The 21,313-nt window shown below is 38.6% G+C and overlaps 1 protein-coding gene and 1 pseudogene across 5 annotated transcripts in view; one reads left to right on the top strand and one right to left on the bottom strand.

The window, feature by feature from the left end:
* Positions 1-21,313, bottom strand: part of Znf280c (zinc finger protein 280C) — a 75,166-nt gene that overhangs the window by 46,392 nt on the left and 7,461 nt on the right. For all 5 annotated transcript variants that reach the window (XM_013077889.3, XM_021240555.2, XM_087199836.1 and 2 more), the window contains exons 2-3: positions 14,580-14,626; positions 2,142-2,294 (exon numbers count right to left, since the gene is read on the bottom strand). In XM_013077889.3, coding sequence (XP_012933343.1) covers positions 2,142-2,294; positions 14,580-14,610 — 184 coding nt within the window. In that variant the 5' untranslated portion in view covers positions 14,611-14,626. The remainder of the gene's footprint in view (positions 1-2,141; positions 2,295-14,579; positions 14,627-21,313) is intronic.
* Positions 4,702-5,786, top strand: LOC106010656 (disks large-associated protein 4 pseudogene; annotated as a pseudogene).

The following is a 21,313-nucleotide window of genomic DNA, read 5'->3' as shown; positions in this document are numbered from 1 at the left end:
GGGCAACTGGATTACTTTTCAATGGATTACTTATCACCACTGCTCTTGAGTTTTAAATTATCATCAAACCTAGAATTTAGTATTGGATTAGCCTAAGTGGTTTCAGAAATACTACATCAGAAGTCAATCTGTGCCAGACAGGACACTCTGGATCAATTCAAGATTGCTCCCTCTTGCACTCATGTGAACTCTAACTTCTAGGTAACTGAGGAATCAAATTGAAATTTAGGAGAGCAGAAATTTGCCTAAAATTGCTTATCAGGAAAAGGTACAAAGCATGAAAATACACCATAAATCCTCAAAAATTTTCCCTTTTATCTTCCACCACAACCAGATTCCACAATAATTCTATAAAATAATAGGTCATACAGAAGTACAGTTGTTTTCTCATCATGGAAATGAAATACTCACGATTAAGTACTACAGAAGTCTTCTAGGAGAAAAAGACCTATTCGAACAATTTGACACTGTTTGCATTCAGAAATTCACAGTAAGTATTTACTCAATCCATTAAAGAGTTATTGCTATTATTTGGTGGGTGTAGTCTAACAAACACAAGTTTTACATGGCCCATGATAATTCTATAAAAACATTTAGCTCATATTCAACATGCTAACATAGTTTGCAGATTACACATCAAATATCAATAAAATCAAATTTTCAGTTAACAATTTCGAAAAGAAATTCTACTGGGTCCAATCCTCTTTTTGATAGAATCACTTAAAACCAAGACATTATTGTATTTGAGTACTATTAACAGTCATCTACAATTGATATAAATCCAATATGAATGTGAATTGTTTGCTTTCAATACAATGATTTGAGTAACAATTTTGAAATATGGTAATATTTCAGCATAAAAATTATCAGTGGTAGGGGCCAGTTGTTCATTGCCATGGTAAGTAAGAAAAAGGGCATGCTGGCCACATTATTTGGTAAATTCTCCAGCTTAAAGAAGTAAACAAAATGGGAAAGTATCTGCTTCTTCTTTCCTTAAATTCAGTATTCTGTCCCATGTACTTTTACATTTTTGAGAGGAATTTTAACAAGCTATCACTGGTAGCTTCATTTTGACCTTATAACAATGTCTAATAATTCACAAAGGCACTGGGCATCTTTTGCCAGAAATCCATAAGGATGTAAAAGTGTACTGACTGACCATATCATCCAAGTATAGCGGCTAAAGGGTAGGCCTTTCCTCCATGAATACAAATAGCAGTTGTCAGCCAGGCATGGTGGTACACGTCTGTAATCTCAGCACTCAAGAGGCTGAGGCAGGAGAATAGCCATGAGTTTGAAGCCAACCTAGGCTACATAGTGTGGTCAAGGCCAGCCTGAACTACAGTACATAATGAGACTGTCTCAAACAAACCAACCAACCAAGCAACCACAGTATTTGCTGTAAGGTGGCTGTAGCCAGAAGCTACAGCACTTGTTGGTACACAGACCAGAGACTGCATAATCATGCAGTACCTAGGCATTTTAATAGCCACGAATCAAGTGGACACTTTGATGAGACAGTTGCTTGGATATGACAACCTTTATCAGACACTAACACAAACCTATTTAGTATATTCTGATTGTTTTAAATAAAGTACATAATTTCCTTTTCTTTATTTCAGGGGTGCAAAGAGAAACAGAAAACAAAATTAAATAGGCTACATAGCTTCCTTAAAAAGTAGGATCTCAGAAGGCCTACAATGCTGTTAGGTAATCTCACTGTTTAACTGTTTTCTCACATATGGTATTTTAACCTCTCACTTCCTTATTCCTGTCCCTAACTACATCCTCACCATGATTATCACAAGGTTTTACTAACTTCTAGCCCTCTTCCCCTCCAGCTCCTTTCAGAACAAATATATCAAGGACATGTATGATAGTCCACAGGTTTTTCCATTCAAAACAAAGAATAACCATCTTCAATATGCTTACATTTTAAAAACATACATGGGGCTTATAATTTGTCCTTTGTTCTTTGTACAAAAGATACCTCTGGCTGATTTGAGTGTAGTCTTGCCAGAGAACATCAGGAATATATCTTTTGTCACATAGGAGGTAATGAATTATGATAAATCTGTTTACATACCATAAAAAAGAAAAGAACAACCATCTTACGAAACTTCACTGAAATAAATGCTTACTTGAAATGGCTGGTTTTGAACTTGATATTTCTCCAACAAAGATTAGCTCATCATCATCATCATCTTCAACCTGAGTTTCTTCTACTTTTTTCTGCCATGGTTCCAGCTCTTCTTCTTCACATTCCATGAAGAGTTCAGCCATTTTTGAATTATCTGATTTTCAAAAGGAGAGAAACTTTATTTTAAAAAAATATTTTTGCAATATAAATAGATTATATTTGTAGTTGGTACATGGTAGCAAAAGTAAAAACTGGAGAACTTAATCTATAAGACATAAACTAGTAAGACTTGGTCACTAGATAGATAACAGAAGACAGTAAATTACCATGGCCAATAAATTTTAAGGTCAAATTCATTTGAAGTGAGTTTCAGTTATATTACAAGATATGATTCTATTTACAAAGAGGATTATACCTAACCATTATCTGAGAAAAAATTCAGGGAGATAAATTGAGAATAAGAGACAAAAGAAAAACTAAACTAGATTCAGGGCCACTAGGCACAAAGCAAAGCAAGGATGAAATACCAGACTGAAAATAGGGATATTAAATGAAGCTTATTCCATTCCAAAGCAGATTACATATTTTTCACCTGAAGAAAATAAGCAAAGAACACATTGTGAATATACTCAGCCTGTTAAGTTCTAACCAGGAACACAGACACAGGGCAGAAAAATATTACAGAGATTACAATTAGCACATTTAGAGAGATAAGACAAAATTATTATTATTATTATTATTATTATTATTATTATTATTTTTGGTACCAGGGATCGAACTTGGGTCCTTGCACTTGCATAGCAGGCAACGAAACCACTGAGCTAAATCCCCGGCCCTAGACAAAATTATTATAAATAAATAACATTTAGGAAAAGAGTAAAAATAAGAAAGCCAAATTTCAGGTTAAAAAAACCCCAAAAAACAAAAAAACAAAACTCAAAATGCCAAAGTTGAGCAACTATGGAACTAAAAGATAAAAAAAATACCAAATAGAAAAGCCAAGATTGTTAGAAAAATCAATTTAAAATGTACAACAGACATCTAATAAAAACTGGTCACAGTGGCACATGCCTATAATGCTAGCTACTTGGGAGGCTAAGGCAGGAAGACTGTAAGTTCAAGCCCAGCCTGTGCAACTTACTGAAATCCTGTCTCAAAATAAATAAGTAGGGTGTGACGGCATATACCTGTAATCCCAGCACTCTGGGAGGCTAAGGCAGGAGGATTTCTAGTTCCAGCGCAGCCTGGGCAATTTAGAGAGACCAGTTCAAGAGAAAAAAATGTCCAGGGGTGTAGCTCAGTGTAAAGGCCCTAGATTCAATCCCCCATACTGAAAATAATTCTGAAACAGGAGAGAGAAAAAGGAGGGTAAGGTAATCAAAGCAAAATTCCCAGTTCTAAAGGACATAAATCTCCAAAATGAAAGGCCACCAGCACCCAGCAAATTGATCAAGAATAGAAAAGAAAATTACACTGAGGGACATGATATAAAATTTCAGGCTGGAAATAAGAGAACATCCTTCTCCACTGCTGCTGGGAGTGTAGACTGGTGCAGTCACTAAAACTAAGAGGTTCTATTTGACCCAGCCATACCTCTTCTTGGTATCTTCCCAAAAGAATTAAAAGCATCATACCACAGCGATATATGCACACTCATGTTTATGGCAGCAGAGTTTGTAATAGCTAAATCTTGGAAACAGCCGAAATGCCCATCAACTGACGAATGGATAAAGAAGATGTGGTTTTTTTTAATACAATGGAGTACTACTCTGCCATAAAGAAGGACGAGCTTCAGACATTTATAGCTAAATGGATGGGCCTTGAGACCATACTCTTAAGTGAAATAAATTGGACATACATGTTTAAATATTGCATTGTTTCTCTGGTATAAGAAACTGGATGTGGAAATAAGGACTGAGATTTATAATGGATGTTGGGAAATGGGGAGAAAATGTTCAAATGGGAAGGGGAACAAGGGAGGAGGGAGGGAGAAAGGAAGAAAGAGACAAGAAAAAAAGTGACAATAGAATTAAAAAATGGAAACAAAGCTTTTGTACATAAAGAGGGGAGGGAGTTTGGGGGGGATGGGATAAAATAAAATTTATTTAAAAAAAAGAACACCCTAAAGTTGGGGTGGAGGTGTAAGAGTTAAAATAATGCTTATATAAAAATCTTACTAAAAATAATTTTCTATACTTAGCCAATCTACTATACTCAGCACAAGGTACATATTTTTTTCATCAAGAGTTAATAATCGGTACAAAACCGGAGCCTCGGGACGGGCCGCGTGAGGGAGGAGGGTTCATCATGTCTAGTGGCGTATAAGAAGATCCCACCACCGGTCCCTCCTTGCACCACATCAAAGCCGTTCATCTCAGTCACAGTCCAGAGCAGTACTGAGTCTGCTCAGGACACCTACCTGGACAGCCAGGATCACAAGAGTGAAGTGACAAGCCAGTCGGGCCTGAGCAACTCGTCGGACAGCCTGGACAGTAGTACTCGACCACCTAGCGTGACGCGGGGTGGAGTTGCCCAAGCCCCTGAAGCCCCGGAGGCACCCCCAAAACATGCAGCTCTGAAAAGTGAACAAGGGATGCTGACCAGCTCTGAGTCCCACTCTGAGACCATCCCCAAAAGGAAACTGTCAACAATAGGAATACAAGTTGACTGCATTCAGCCAGTGCCAAAAGAGGAGCCCAGTCCCGCTACCAAATTCCAGTCCATCAGGGTTCAGGTAGAGGACGACTGGCAAAGCAGCACCCCCTCTCACAGTATGTCCTCCCGACGGGACACTGACTCGGATACCCAGGATGCTAATGACTCAAGCTGTAAGTCATCTGAGAGGAGTCTCCCAGACTGTACCCCACATGCCAACTCCATCAACATTGATGCTGGCCCCCGGCAGGTGCCCAAGATTGCCCAGATCAAGCGCAACCTCTCCTATGGAGACAACAGTGACCCTGCCCTGGAGGTGTCCTCACTGCCCCCACTTGACCCCTGGCTTGAGTCGACCTCCAGCTCCCCGGCAGAGCCAGCACAACCAGGGGCCTGCCACCGAGATGGCTACTGGTCCTTGAAGCTACTTCAGGCGGAAACAGAGTGTCTGGAAGGCTGGTGCTGCCAAATGGACAAGGAGACCAAAGAGAACAACCTCTCTGAAGAAGTCTTAGGAAAGGTCCTCAGTGCTGTGGGCAGTGCCCAGCTACTAATGTCCCAGAAATTCCAGCAGTTCCGAGGACTCTGTGAGCAGAACTTGAACCCTGACGCCAACCCACATCCAACAGCCCAGGACCTGGCAGGGTTCTGGGACCTGCTACAGCTGTCCATTGAGGACATCAACATGAAGTCTGATGAACTCTACCACCTCAAGGCCAACAGCTGGCAGCTGGTGGAGACCCCAGAGAAGGGGAAGGAAGAGAAGAAACCACCCCCTCCAGTCCCAAAGAAGCCAGCCAAATCCAAGCCGGCAGTGAGCCGTGACAAGGCCTCAGATGCAGGGGACAAGCAGTGTCAGGAGGCCCACAAGAGACTCCTGACAGCCAAGCGGGCAGCTTCTGTGCAGCAGAACTCAGCCACAGAAAGTGCAGACAGCATTGAGATTTATGTCCCCGTGGCCCAGACCAGGCTCTGAGACCACGAAGGAGGAAGGAAACAATTTTAAATCATTAAAAAAAACAATGCAGATGGAACAAAATTTAATCAACCTTTAGTATGGTTATTCTCTCTAGAGACCCTGAGCCAATTTTCATATTGATGCATACAAGGGCTCACAATTTGGCTTTTTTGGGTCCCTCCCAGCTTTAGGCTATGAAGACTTCACACACAAAAATCGTCAACAAAACTAGAAAACTTTTTTTTCCCTCTTGCTGGCCGTGGTGGACTAGATAGGCGGACCTCAGCAACTCCCTGGCACAGCCTCAGACTGCGGTCTTTTTACTTGTTCTATCTAATGAGAACTTACACTAGCTTGTTTACAAGATGACGACTGTCCAAGGGCAGCCTTGGGCACCTGCCATGTCCCTCCTCCTCCCAGCTACCCTGCTCTGACCTTGGATTTTTCATTCTACATTTTTCTTTTCCCTTCAGAGCACTCTCAGGGTCACCATCAAGGCCAGCAGCTTTCTGGTTCAGTCCTTTTTGTGGCTAAGGGCCCAGAGAACAGCGAGATGGACACACATCCCTCCTTCGCCATCAAGTGCTCGCACACACTTGCACGTGCACACACAGATAGGGCTGCCCTCCGCTGTGACCTGCCAGCCCTAGGCAGGGTCAGGCAGGACTTACCTCTCCGCAGATGAGAAAGGTGTTGGTCTTGGGGGAAATGAGGTGAAGCCAGGTTACCACCCTCCAGCGGTTTTTCTTCCCAGCCCCTTCTTCCTTCACCAAATCTAGGACTCGGAATGGCTTTGGCCAGCGTGGGGGTTGTCTGTCCTTGGCTACGCCTGTGTCCAGTCCCCAAGGGCAAGTGGCGGTCTGTATGTATGTGTACATATGCACACAGACCTTACAGTGTATATTTAACAAACGCCCATCTGCTCAACCATGCCCACCAGCGCTGCCACCACTGGCTCTCGGGCACCTGGCAGGAGGCGGGTATGTGAATAGCATATATTTTTACATGTACTATATCTAGATGTGTGTACAAGTGTGTGTAAAAATATATAACTTGTGTGTAAGCAGCCTTTTGGTGGGGAGGGGTCTTACCTCCTATCAGCCCAGCCTCTGAGTTTCCTGTTCTATTTTTTTTTTACCCCAGTCATCCTCCCCTGAATCCCCACTCCCAGGGTGTCATGAGCCCTGAGCTGCAAAGGCCCAGGTCTGCAGGGTGGGGTGGGGAGAGCAAGGCAAGAGCAGGCAGCCCGGCCGGGGCCGTGTGCAGCAGAGCTCAGCACACAACGGGCTGCTCTCTATTGTGTATAGGGCTGCTCTCTATTGTGTATACGACTCAAGGGCATTGGAGATATCCTCTTGTCTGGTGCGTGCTGCAGGGGTGAACCAAGGGCCTGCTCTGGAGCCCCATTCCAGCTTGGCCGCTGTCTGGGGCCTTGCACAAGTCACTTGACCTCTGTGTGCCTCAACTTCCTCCTCTGTAAAATGGGGACAGTCCCTGCCCCTCCCTACCTCACAGGCATGTTGTGAGAATAAATGAGGTAATGTGTAAAAAAAAAAAAAAAAAAAAAAAAAAAAAGAGTTAATGATCAACAGGTGTACATACTGCTCTTTCTTAAATCATTAGTTTTTGTCATTATCTAATAATTTTCTATCAAGAAAGATGAGAATTTCAGTTTGCCAAAATTTACCTTCCATTTACTCTTTCTTTCTCAGGCAGAATCCACTGGATTATGGGACTTAAGAAGGAGAAAAATACAGAATGCAGAAAACATGACATTCAACACAATATAAAAACAAAGGAAAGTTTCAGGATAGTAATTGCTCAATGGGCCTATGGAGCAAATCAGCCAGGGAATATTATAATATTACTGCAAGGAGATACTTCTCCAACCCAAACATATTAAAAATTAAATTTAGATCACCTGACGCATTTTATCATGTAAAAATTAAGAGGTTATATAAGAATATGATAAGACTTGGCTATAGAATTTAATGACAAAAACTGATTAATTTAAGAGTAGTACATACATGTACGTTTGAAAACAAATTTGGAAAGAATTAGAAAAACAGCTAAATAAGGGAAAGTAGATGCCTTGAGGCTGGGGGAGGAGGTAGCATACAGGTGTACACGGGTTCAGACACACCTGTTTACCCCCACTCCTTTAAAGAAATTGTGGTTATGCAACTTAAACCCTTTTCAGATTTGTTTGACTTAAACTGCGTTCTTTCTATTAAAAAGAAGTACTGAAGTAGACCTAAAGTAAAATAACAACAATGAAGATTGTATGTAAGTGGTAGAGAGGTGGATGGGGGACAACTAGTAACTTCAGAGTTCTGGCTTAGACAAGAAAATCTTTATTTTAAAATGCAGCCATTTCTAAAGGTAATTCTATTATATTAAAATAATGCCATTTCTACTTTCAATCCAAAATTAAGACCATAGTTTAGCATGACCTTAAAAGGCACTACTTGAAAACAATGGCGTGAAGATGGCATACAAAAGAAACATCTTAACAAATCGGTGCCGTTCTTTTAATGTGATTTTCCTCCTCTACACAGCTATGCCACAAATCATTTCTTTTTTCTTTTATTCCTACCCAAGGCCTTGCTCATGTTAGGCAAGCACTCTGCCACTGACATACACCCCAGCCCCAAATCATCTTTTTTTTTTTAAGTGGTTTGCAAATAGGTTTATTTAAAATCCAGAGCTTTACTATATTTGTTGCCTTTATTCCAAGTATCTGTTGAATAACGACTATAAAGTTCTGGATTAGAAGAAAATGACAAAGTAAAATAATGAGTAGATAGGACAAAATTTATGGAAATACTGAGGACTTGGAAGTCTCTGGAAGGCCATAGTAAAATTTTTTTTTCCCCATTAAGTTTATTGGTACATTTTTGGTATAAAATAGTTATATTCATCATTGGGATCTTGTACCTTTACATGAGTATCTTGGTTCTTATTGTTTTCCCCTTCCCTTGCCCTCCCCTCTTCACCAGCTCCACCCTTCCCTATTTGCAAAGACCTTGTTTCCATTTTTTTCCTTTTTATACTTTTCCTTTTCCCTTTTTTCCCTTCCCCTACCCCTCCCAATTCCCCTGCTCTTTTAGACCTTTTCTTCCTGTTACACAATATCAGTTATACATTTTTTAAATTACAATATCAAGATCTAGGAGACATTACCACAGATTTTACAGAATTTAAAAGGATATAGAAAGCATATTACAAAAATCTTTTTTGAAATAAATTTGACAACTTCTAAGAAGTACCTTGGAAGACAAATTAATGAAACTAACTCTGGAGGAAATATAAAATTTGAATAGCACCTATTAAAGAAAGTATATTCCTAGCTTAAAAACCTACCTATATGACAACAGCAGGCTCATATACATTTTAACTGATAAATTATATCAAACAATTAAAGCAGAAAAAAGAAGGAACACTTCTCCCCTCATTTTAGGAACTCAACATTGTGCTAATCCTAAAACTGGACAAAGATAATAGAAGAAAAGAGTATGAACATAGATAGAAATTTGTTTAACAAAACAAACTATTGGAAGTCAGATCTGGCAGGATGTAGAAAGTGGTTTTGTTACAGGGATGGCAGTGTTGGTCCAGCACTGGAAGATCCACCCCCAAAAGTCATCATTTAAACAGAGGAAAGGAGAAAGCCATATGATCCTGTCACTAGTCGGAGAAAAAGCACTGGACTAAATTCCACAGCTGTTCATGGCAAAAGCTATCAGGAGACTAGAAGTAGAACAGAAACTTCTCATCAGATCAAAGACATGTACTCCACATCTCCAGCGAGAATGCCTTATATAAATGGAGAAGATACAATGCCCTCTCCTTAAGGTGGGGAACAAGGGCAGATATGTTTACTCTTTATCTGTCCATTAAACTTTGAAACCTAGTCCCCACCAAAATAGTCTGGCAATAAAATGACACAACTAGGATAGGATTGGCAGGGCAGAAGCAAAATCTTTATATGTAGATGAAATGATCATCTACAGAGAAAATACTAAGAAATCTCTAGGAGTCCCTAGAACTTGTACTTGAATTTAGCAGGATTAGAAAACACAAGGTATATATAAAAATTCAGGTCTGTGTATACTTGCTATAAATGAAGAATTGGATATTGAAATTTAAAAGTTATGTAGGAGTACAAAGGACCTAGAAAAGCCAAAAACAAAAACAGTGTTGTAAGGCGTTCAGTACCTAATTTTAAGACCTCCTTTAAAGCTACAGTAATCAAGACAGCATTGGTGTAAGGAAAGACATATAGATCATTGGAATAAACAGAGAATCTAGAAATAGAACCACACATATATGGTCCACTGAGTTTTGAACGATTATTTAACATTAGCATTTTATAGAATATAAACTCAATTCAAGAGCCGAGGAAGAGATAGTGTTTTCGGCAAATGGCACTAGAACACCTGGGATCCGTATATAAAAAATAAACTTCAACCCTTTTTTTCCACACGTGAAAATAACTTGAAGGGATCTATGAACCTAAATAAGAAAGCCTAAAAGTATAAAACATTAAGAAGAAATTATAAGGGAAAATATTTATGAATTCAGGGTAGGCAAGAACTACCTAGGATACAAAAAACATGAAGTATAAAAGAAAAAAATTGATAAATGGGATTCCATCAAAATTTAGAACTTCAAATGACATCATTAAAATGAAAAGTAATCCTTAAACAGACCACATTTACAATACATATAACCTATGACCAGAATATATAAAGAATTCTTAGAGCTCATTAATAGACAACCCAATTAAAATGTAGACATAAGAAGATGATAAACAGCCAGTATAGCACAAGGAATGGTGTACAACTCTAGATTCAGAAAAATACTAATCAGTACAATAATAAGATTGAATTATATACTCATTAGGGAGATGAAGTTAAAAGTTTTAAAAGCCTTGTCATGACTTTTTCTTTTTGTTGGATTCTCCCTCTTTGCGTTTAATTTGTCACACCCAATGGATTCATTCTGCTGGGTTTCCTGGGGTTGTGTTCCTCATCGTCTTTTCCTAGGGTATTGTCTAAAATTTCTTGGAGTGCCGGTTTGGTATTCATGAAGTTCCTGAGGTGCTCTTTATCATGAAAGTATCTTATTTCTCCATCAATTTTGAAAGATAGCTTTGCAGGGCACATCAATCTGGGTTGGAGGCTGTTTTCCTTTAGGGCTTGAAATACATCACTCCAAGCTCTTCTTGCCTTGAGGGTTTGCATTGAGAAGTCTGCTGTGATTCTGATGGGCTTTCCTTTGCATGTGATTTGTTTCTTTTCTCTCACTGCTTGTAGAATTTTGTTCTTCTGTTGGATTTCTGGAATCCTAACTACTATATGCCTATGTGTAGATTGTTTTTTATTAAGGCTAGCTGGAGTCCTATATGCCTCCCTCATCTGTATGTCAAGTTCTTTTCCCCTCCTTGGGAAGTTTTCTGCCATCACTTCTGTGAAGAGTTTTTTTATGTCATCTGTGCTCTCTCCTCTTTCTTCATTGACTCCAATCAGTCTTATGTTATTCTTCTCTGCATCGTCTAGCAGCTGCTGGATTGATTTCTCGTGTTCCCTTACAATTTTAAAGCAACTTTTCTTTTCCTCCTCACTAATTGCAATCTTATCTTCTATATGTGAAATTCTATCCTCACATTGGTTCATTCTGCTGTGCAGACTTTCAGTGGAGTTTTTAATCTCTTGGAAATCTGTTTGTATTTGTTTTATGGATTCCATTTGTTTCCTATGTTGGGATCCCATCATATTCCTCAGATCCTCTATTTTTTTATCTGTGTCCTCTCTAGATTTATTAATCATGTCTTGCACCATGAGCAAAATCTTTGCTGTTATCTGAGTAATTATTTCTGATTTCATTTTTCCCAGATCCTCTTTTGTTGCCAGTTCAGAGAGTCCAGTCCAGGTGGTTGAGTATCAAATTGTTCCATCTCATTTCCCTTTGAGGTTGCTGTAGGTGATCCAGAAGTCTGTTTTTGAGACTTGTTTACGTGTCTTCTCATTTCCATGGGAGGGGGTGCTTCTGGCACCCACGTGGCTCACCTTCTCTGCCCTAGGAGTTTGGGATGGCAGCGGGGGAGCTTCCTTCCGGGTTCTGGGTCCAGCTCAGCTTCTCTGCCCTAGAAGCTTAGGATGGGGTTGGGGAGCTTCCTTCCGGGTGCTGGGACCAGCTGAGCTTCTCTGCCCTAGGAGCCTGGGATGGAGGTGGGGAGCTTCCTTCCGGGTGCTGGGACTGGCTCACCTTCTCTGCCCTAGGAGCCTGGGATGGAGGCGGGGAGCTTCCTTCCGGGCGCTAGGACCGGCTGAGCTTCTCTGCCCTAGGAGGCCCCCAAATCATTTCTTAGCATACAGAACCCCCTCCAAAAAAAAAAAATCGCAAAGCAAAAACTGTTCCCATCCTCCCAAATGTAATTAATATTATGAACTGACTCCTTTTCTAAATACCTCAAAAATAGTATACAGATTGTCCTCAAATAATTAAAAGCATAATTCAGTTTAATATTTGTGTATTCTGCATACTTAAAATTCACCTTAAAAGTCATACTTAAAAATCACCTTCCTCCCTGTGTTCCCTGGAGCTCTCATCTGCACTATTTTTTCTACTTAGAATATCCTTTCTCCTCACCTTGTACTGCCCACATTATTCTAAGAGTGGAAGGAACAAGGACTCAACATGGAATTGAATACAGTAGTTCCTCCTTACCTACAATTTTACATGCCATAGTTTCGGTTACCTGTAATCAACTGTGTTCAGAAAACAGTAATGGAAAGTTCCAGAAATAAACAATTCATAGGCTTTTAATTGTGTGTCATTCTGAGTACCATAAAGAAATCTTACACTTTGCTGCTCTGTTACTCTGCTCTGTCACACGAGCCATCCCTTTGTCCAATGTATCCACACTGTGTATACGACCTACCTGGTGGTCACTTAGTAGTTACCGTGGTTATCAGTCCAACAGTGCTTTTATTGAAGTAGCCATTATTTTACCTAATAATGGCCCCAAAGCACAAGAGTAATGCTGCTGGTGATCCAAATATGACAAAGATAAGCTGCAAATTGCTTCCATTAAGTGAAAAAATAAAAGTTCCTGTCTCAATAATGAAAGAAAAAAACCTTGTATGTCAAGGTTGTTAAGATCTATGGCAAAAACACACCCTCTGTGAGACTGGAGGAAAGAAAAAGAAATCCACGGTTGTTTTTGCTGTTGTGCCTTAAACTGCAAAAGTTACAGCCACAGTGCATAATATAAATACTTTAAGACAAAAAAGGAATTAAATCATTAGTTTTCCTACAATCTGTGGTTTTAGCATTCAATGATGTTCTTGGAATATATCTTTCATAAGTTCAAATCTTTATTGCAGTTTTTCCTAATTATGTGACCCTGGAGAAATTATTTGGCCTATTTCCTCGCTTCTGATATGCTTAAAATGTCTACCTAATAGAAGTGGTTACAGAGATTGAAGAAAATGCTATATGTAATTTCAAGCAGATACTCTACAAAATATCAATGCTGTCCTTTCCCAACTCAGAACATTTACAACTTCCTCAATAAACGTTTAAACCTGTTTTTCTTTCACCTCTTACTATACTGATAGTCTATACCATGTAATTTAAGGTTTATTATATAAGATCTCAAACTGCTCACTATTTTTAATGTGTCTTAATTACATACTTTCAACTTCAAAGTAAGCTTCTCGAGAGTGAAGAACACTTTCCTTTGTACTTCCTCTTGCATACAGTAGTCTATTAGATATATAGTAGGCACTTAAACTTGGCAAAGTCAGGCATACCAAATTTAAACAAATGACAGAAGTTAATGTATACTGATATCATAGTGAAACCATATGAACATATAGGTCTTCTTTATTCTTTTAAACTGGATACTTCCATTGTCAATATAGTTAAGATATATTGTTGAAGAAAAAATTTAAGTTATATAACAGCACATAGAGCATCATCAGTTTTAGAAATAAAGTTTTTCTAAAAGTGTAAATAAGGATCAAAATGTGTAATTGATATTGTGAAATAGGAAGAAAAGGTCTAAAGGAGTAGGGGAAGTGGGAGGGGTAGAGGAAAGGAAAGATGGGAAAAGAAAAAATATGAGAAAAGGAAAAGAATGGAAATAAAGTCTTTGTAAATAGGGAAGGGTGGAGGGGGTGAAGGGAGGGCAGGGGAATGGGGAAAAAATAAGAACCAAGATGCATCATGTAAAGTACAGGTAACCAATAATGAATGTAAATGTATTGTATACCTAAAATGTACCAATAAACTTAATGGAAAAATTTAAAAATTTAAAAAAGAAAATAAAGATTTTGTCTAGAGGAAGTTTGTGATTATGTTTGTCAAGACTATAATAGTAGCTATCTCTGTGGATGCGGAGGAAACATTTAATATCTACTTTGCTTAGATTTTTATTGTATATTGTTCATTTTTAACCATGAGTATAGCATGTATTACTTTAATAAATCTAAGCGTTTTTCTTTTCCTTTTCTTTTTTGGTGGTACTAGGGATCAAACTCAAAGCTTTTACACTGAGCTACATCCCCATCCCCAGCAGTTTGGTTTTTTTGGAGACCAGGTCTTGCTATAGCACTAAGTTGCTCAGGCTGGGGTCAAATTTGGGATCCTCCTGCCTCAGCTTTCCAGAGCTAGGATTATACAGGCATGTACCACCATGCCAGCCCTAAGCATTTTTGCTTTTAAGAAAATGTGTCGTCTTTCACCTGTTCTCTTGAAGAAAATTTATCAGTACAAAATCTACGCATACTATTACCAATTGCAGCAGTTAATACCTACTTTTTTGTTGAAAAGGGCTGTTGTCATCCATCAAGCTGCAGAATCACCTAAGAATAAATACATGACATCAATCAATTTTGAGTAACTTTAACATCAAATACTGAAACATAGGGTCAGGGAGTTAGCTCAGTGGCACCACACTTGCGTTGCAAGCACAAGGTCATGAGTTCAATCCTCGGTACCAAAAACAAAACAAAACAACAACAACAAAAAAGAAACATGAAACTTCATTTAGAAACCTGTGGGTTTAATTTCAATCTCCAGCATATTCATGTGACACTAGACAAAGTAGCAAGTTAGGTCTTAGATTTCTACCCTATAAAGATACTTACTCTTGGAGTGGATTTTGTTAAGTTAAATGTACACAAACCTAATCTTTTTCTCCTCCAAAAACCTTGCAATCTGAGTTTGGTATGTTTAATATATACATGTAATTAAATTTCCATAACAGAATGCTTTTTTTGGTACTGGGGATCGAACTCAAGACCTTGCACTTATGAGGTAGGCCCGGTGCCACTGAACTAAATTGCCGGCCCTGAATGTTTTAACATTTACTACTTGAGCGAATCTAATGATTAAATGACAAATTTTAAACCAGGCATAGTGGTTGTTGCATGCCTATAACTCAGTGACTCAGGAGGCTGAGGCAGGAGGATCTCAAGTTTGAGTCTTGCTTGGGCAACTTAGTGAGATACTGTCTCAAAATTTAAAAAATAGGCAGGGGTGGGCCCTGCCCAACACCTCAGTGCAGGGGACCTACTTGCTCTTTGTTTTGGTTCCATATTTGGGGTGGGGCAAAAATTTTGACTAGGCTGGTTTGAGGGGAGACCTGTGACCACCTACTGCTGCTGCACCCTAGGAATAGGGGAGGGACATGGACATGGTGTCCCATGCCTAAATAATAAATAGAGCTGCCAAACATTTTTATGCCCAATGAGCCCAGGGGGAGGGAAATGTTCGCCCCCAGGGTTATTTTTGGAGAGGGAGGGCTGTGTATAGGCCATATTCTCTAGAATCTATTTTACTAACTGACCTGTTTTGGGACATATTAGCTGAATAAAAGATGTTTCTATACAAAAAAAAAATATATAGGCAGGGATTTTTAGCTCAGTGGTTCCACTGCCTGCCTCACAAGCGCAAGGTCCTGAGTTCGATCCCTGGAACTTTTTAGTTAAATAAATAAACAAATAAAAAATTTAAAAAATAATAAAAAGTGCCAGAGGGGCCAGGGCTCAGTGGTTCTGGCGCCTGTCTCGCAAGTGCAAGGTTCTGAGTTTGATCCCTGGTACCAAAAAAAATAAAAAATAAAAAGGTGCCAGAGACATAGCCCAGCTTGAAGGTCTTGGGTTCAATTCCTAGCACCACACACACAAAAAGCTGTTATATTAAATGTTATCAAGAAACATTTGAATCGTTTTATTTAGAATAAGAATTTGATTCTGAATTGCATTCTGAATTCTCAAACATATCCTATATGGTCTACATACAATATAAATACTACTTTTACACTATTTCAGTTGCAGAACAGAAAGGTCAAAATTAGGCATCCAAATCTAAGGTAAGTAGGCTATACAGAAATAATTCAGTCTTCATCTTTGTCTGTATCCTCAGATTGGCAAGAGCAAATTTTTCCTTATGCTGTATTTTTTGTATTGATTAGTCCACAGAAAAAAAATATTGCTTTAATTCAAAGTTACTGGTTACAAATGTTTGAATTTTTATTACAAGATTCTCTAGTAAATTTTGTCCTTTAGCAAATTTCTGAGATCTATTTACAAATCTCTTCAACTCAACTACTTTAACAGTGCTTTGTCCCTAAACTAGAACTAAGATAATGTATATATCAAGCAGATAAATATGACAATTCCTGCTCAACATTAAGTATCCATGACTATCAAGAATACAAAATAAACTGGGCATGATGGCACACATGTGTAATCCTAGCACTCTGGGAGGCTGAGGTAGGATTTCAAGTTTGGGGCCAGCCTGGGAAAATTAAGAGACTCCTCTCAAGACCCTGTCTCAAAAAATAAAGGGCTGGGGATGTGGCCCAGTGTGAAGGCTCTGGGTTCAATCCCTAGTACCACACACATACACACAGAAAATATTTTTAAGAGTCATAACTGTATAGTCTACGAGATTAACATAACACTTTTATATTAGATGATTATATAAAGTATCTATTGGTATAAAAACCCTAAAATGAGTACTAAATGTGTAAGTAGTCTATAAACAAGTCCTATCTACTGCCCATGGCTACAGAGATGTTTTGAGGCCCATAGCAGAAATTAGGAGCCTCAACTGGTATATTCATAAACACTTGAACTAAAACTTCAATTTATTTTACTACTTTTTAAAAAAATTATTTTATTGGTACATTTTAGGTATACAACACAATTACATTTCTCATTGGGAATTGAACCTTTACATAATGCATCCTGGTTCTTATTTTTTCCCCATTCCTAGCCCTCCCTTCACCCCCTCCACCCTTTCCTATTTACAAAGACTTTATTTCCCTTTTTTCCATTTCTCATCATTTTTCCATTCCCTTCTTTCCTTTCCCCTGCCCCTCCCACTACCCCTATTCCTTTGGACCTTTTCTTCCTATTTTGCATTATCAATTATTCATTCTAATCATTGGTACATTTTAGGTATACAATATAATGACATTCATCATTGGAAATTTGCACCTTTACATAGTCTCTCTTGGTTCTTATTTTTCACCCTTGCCCAGCCCTCCCTTCAACCCCTCCAGTCCTCCCTATTTACAAAGATTTTGTTCCTATTTTTCCATTTTCTCATATTAATCCCATTCCCTTCTATCCTTTCCCCTAGCCCTCCTACTTCCTTCCCCTTTGCCCCTTTTCTTCCTATTTCAAAACTTCAATTTAAAACTGTATTACCCAATGAGGTATTAACTAGCCACACATGGCTACTTAAATTTAAAATAATTAAAATAAAAAATTTAGCTCTTCAGTCATTCTACCCATGTTTCAAGTGCTCAAAATCTACAAGTCACTAGTGGCTACTATATCGGACAGTATCACTACAGAACATTTCTACTGGTCAACACAAGCCTCAAGGATCATAACATTAGTTTTAGTTTAATATAAATCTTTATGGTTTTCTTTGGGAGGATTGGAGCCCTCTAAAACTATCACCTTGAAACCCCTTCAAGTTAGCACTTCAGAGATTTGGTGACAAGGAAAGGAATGGTGTGGAGGATCAAGCTGGCTGTCAGAAAAAAAATGGAACATCCAGCAAAGATACGCAGAGTAGGGATCCTAAAGCTCTGATAATAGCAACTCTAGAGGGTCTCTTGGTTCTGCAGCTAAGAGTTATTGTGAAAATAAATGAGGAAAGAACTTTCCATTTCAGCTACTGATTCAGGTAGAGATAATATGGCCATGTTTAATACACTGTTCTTATGGGGACATATGAATTTCAAATGATACATGGCTTGAACACAACCCATTAATTTTTTGAGACCCTGTAAAAATAATTGTAATTGACTTTTTATTTTTTGGTTTCAACTTTTTTGAGACAGGGCCTCAACTATGTAGTGCAGGCTAACCTTGAACTCATGGTGAACCTCCTGCCTCAGCCTCACAAGTGCTGGGATCATAGGTATGTGCCATCACCCACAGCTTGCTTCAACTTTTATACATATAAAATTTAAGCATCTTTTAAAAGAGTTTATTCCACAGAAAGCTTAAAATTATGAATTAACTTAATTCAAAATACTTTTTAAATTAAAAGATATCACTTAGTACCCACAAGGATGGCTGTAATCAAAAGACAACTAGTGTTGACAAGCACATAATGAAACTGGTACCTTCATACACTGCTAGTAGGAATGTAAAATGGTAGAGTCACTGTGGAGAACATTTTAGCTCCTCACAAAGTTAAACATTAGTTACATATGTCTCAGAAATTTCACTCCTAGGCAATTAGAAATATACATAAATTAAAGTTTGTACACAGATGTTTGTACACAGCAGTATTAATAACCTCCAAAACCTGAAAAACATTCAAATACCTATCAACTGATGAATGGGTAACAAAATGTGATATATCCATGTTATAGATTATCGATAAAATTAAACACTGATACATGTTATACACATGGACCTTGAGGATATTATACAAAGTGAAGAAGTCAAACAAATCACATACTACATGATTTATATGAAATGTCCAGAAATGGCAAATCCACAGACAGAAAGTAGGGTAATGGCTGCCAAGGGCTGGGTTTGAGGAAAAGGGAATGTTTGCTATTGGGCACAGAGCTTCTTTCTAGGGTGATGAAAATGTTAAAAAATTGATTGTGGTGATGGTTATACAACTCTGAGCATACTAAAACAACTGAACTGCATACTTTATTGTTTTTTTTTTTTTGGTAACGGGGATCGAACTCGGAACCTTGTACTTGTGAGGCAGGCGCCAGAACCACTGAGCTAAATCCCCGGCCCTGAACTGTATATGTATACTTTAAATGGGTAGTAGCCCTTGTTGCTTTTGCTCCCTTGTGTGTGCCATGTTGTTTCTCCTCTCCGATGCCTGTCTGCCATTCACCCTGCCTTGGAGCCAGCCAATTATGCACTGAAACCTCTACAAAATATAAATTTCTAAGCACTTTTAAAAAACTCTCTGTTGAAGCTGAGCCAGTCCCAGCACCCGGAAGGAAGCTCCCCACCTCCATCCCAGGCTCCTAGGACAGAGAAGCTCAACTGGTCCCAGAACCTGGAAGAAAGCTCCCTTGCTGCCATCTTAGGCTCCTAGGGCAGAGAAGGTGAGCCGGTCCCAGAAGCCTGAAGGAAGCTCCCCCGCTGCCATCCCAAGCTACTAGGGCAGAGAAGGTGAGCCGCGTGGGCACCAGAAGCACCCCCTGACACCGTGGAAATGAGAAAACACATAAACAAGCCTCAAAAACAGAGTTCCAGATCATCTACAGCAACCCCAAAGGGAAATGAGATGGAACAATCTGATACTCAACCACCTGGACTCTCTGAACTGGCAACAAAAGAAGATCTGGGAAAAATGAAATCAGAAATAATTACTCAGATAACAGCAAAGATTTTGCTCATGGTGCAAGACATGATTAATAAATCTAGAGAGGATACAGATAAAAAAATAGAGGATCTGAGGAATATGATGGGATCCCAACATAGGAAACAAATGGAATCCATGAAACAGATACAAACAGATTTCCAAGAGATTAAAAACTCCATTGAAAGTCTGCACAGCAGAATGAACCAATGTGAGGATAGAATTTCACATATAGAAGATAAGATTGCAATTAGTGAGGAGAAAAAGAAAAGTTGCTTTAAAATTGTAAGGGAACACGAGAAATCAATCCAGAAGCTGCTACATAATACAAAGAAGAATAACATAAGACTGATTGGAGTCAATGAAGAAAGAAGAGAGAGTGCAGATGACATAAAAAAACCCTTCACAGAAGTGATTGCAGAAAACTTCCCAAGGAGGGGAAAAGAACTTGACATACAGATAAGGGAGGCATATAGGACTCCAGCTAGCCTTAATCAAAAACAATCTACACATAGGCATATAGTAGTTAGGATTCCAGAAATCCAACAGAAGAACAAAATTCTACAAGCAGTGAGAGAAAAGAAACAAATCACATGCAAAGGAAAGCCCATCAGAATCACAGCAGACTTCTCAATGCAAACCCTCAAGGCAAGAAGAGCTTGGAGTGATGTATTTCAAGCCCTAAAGGAAAACAGCCTCCAATCCAGATTGATGTGCCCTGCAAAGCTATCTTTCAAAATTGATGGAGAAATAAGATACTTTCATGATAAAGAGCACCTCAGGAACTTCATGAATACCAAACCGGCACTCCAAAAAATTTTAGACAATACCCTAGGAAAAGACGATGAGGAACACAACCCCAGGAAACCCAGCAGAATGAATCCATTGGGTGTGACAAATTAAACGCAAAGAGGGAGAATCCAACAAAAAGAAAGTCATGACAAGGCTTTTAAAACTTTTAACTTCATCTCCCTAATGAGTGTATAATTCAGTCTTACTATTGTACTGATTAATATTTTTTGGATTCTAGAGTTGTACACCATTCTTTGTGCTATACTGGTTATTTATCATCTTCTTATGTCTACATTTTAATTGGGTTGTCTATTAATGAGCTCTAAGAATTCTTTATATATTCTGGTCATAGGTTATATGCATTGTAAATATGGTCTGTTTAAGGACTGCTTTTCTTTTTTTTGGTACCGGGGATCGAACTCAGGTGCTTGTGCTTGCAAGGCAGGCGGCGGAACCACTGAGCTAAATCCCCAGCCCTACTTTTCATTTTAATGATGTCATTTAAAGTTCTAAATTTTGATGGAATCCCATTTATCAATTTTTTTCTTTTATACATCATGTTTTTTGTATCCTAGGTAGTTCCTGCCTACCCTGAATTCATAAATATTTTCCCTTATAATTTCTTCTTAAAGTTTTATACTTTTAGGCTTTCTTATTTAGGTTCATAGATCCCTTCAAGTTATTTTCATGTATGGAAATAAAGGGTTGAGGTTAATTTTTTATATACGGATCCCAGGTGTTCTAGTGCCGTTTCCTGAAAACACTATCTCTTCCTCGGCTCTTGAATTGAGTTTATATTCTATAAAATGCTAATGTTAAATAATCTTTCAAAACTCAGTGGACCATATATGTGTGATTCTATTTCTAGATTCTGTTTTATTCAAATGATCTAT

Source organism: Heterocephalus glaber, unplaced genomic scaffold (assembly GCF_053883595.1).
Source record: "Heterocephalus glaber isolate CG9 unplaced genomic scaffold, H.glaber_assembly_v1.0 deba00001729, whole genome shotgun sequence".
Lineage (NCBI taxonomy): Eukaryota > Metazoa > Chordata > Mammalia > Rodentia > Bathyergidae > Heterocephalus > Heterocephalus glaber.
Note: the sequence above shows the minus strand (reverse complement) of the source record. Positions and strands in the feature narration are given on the sequence as shown.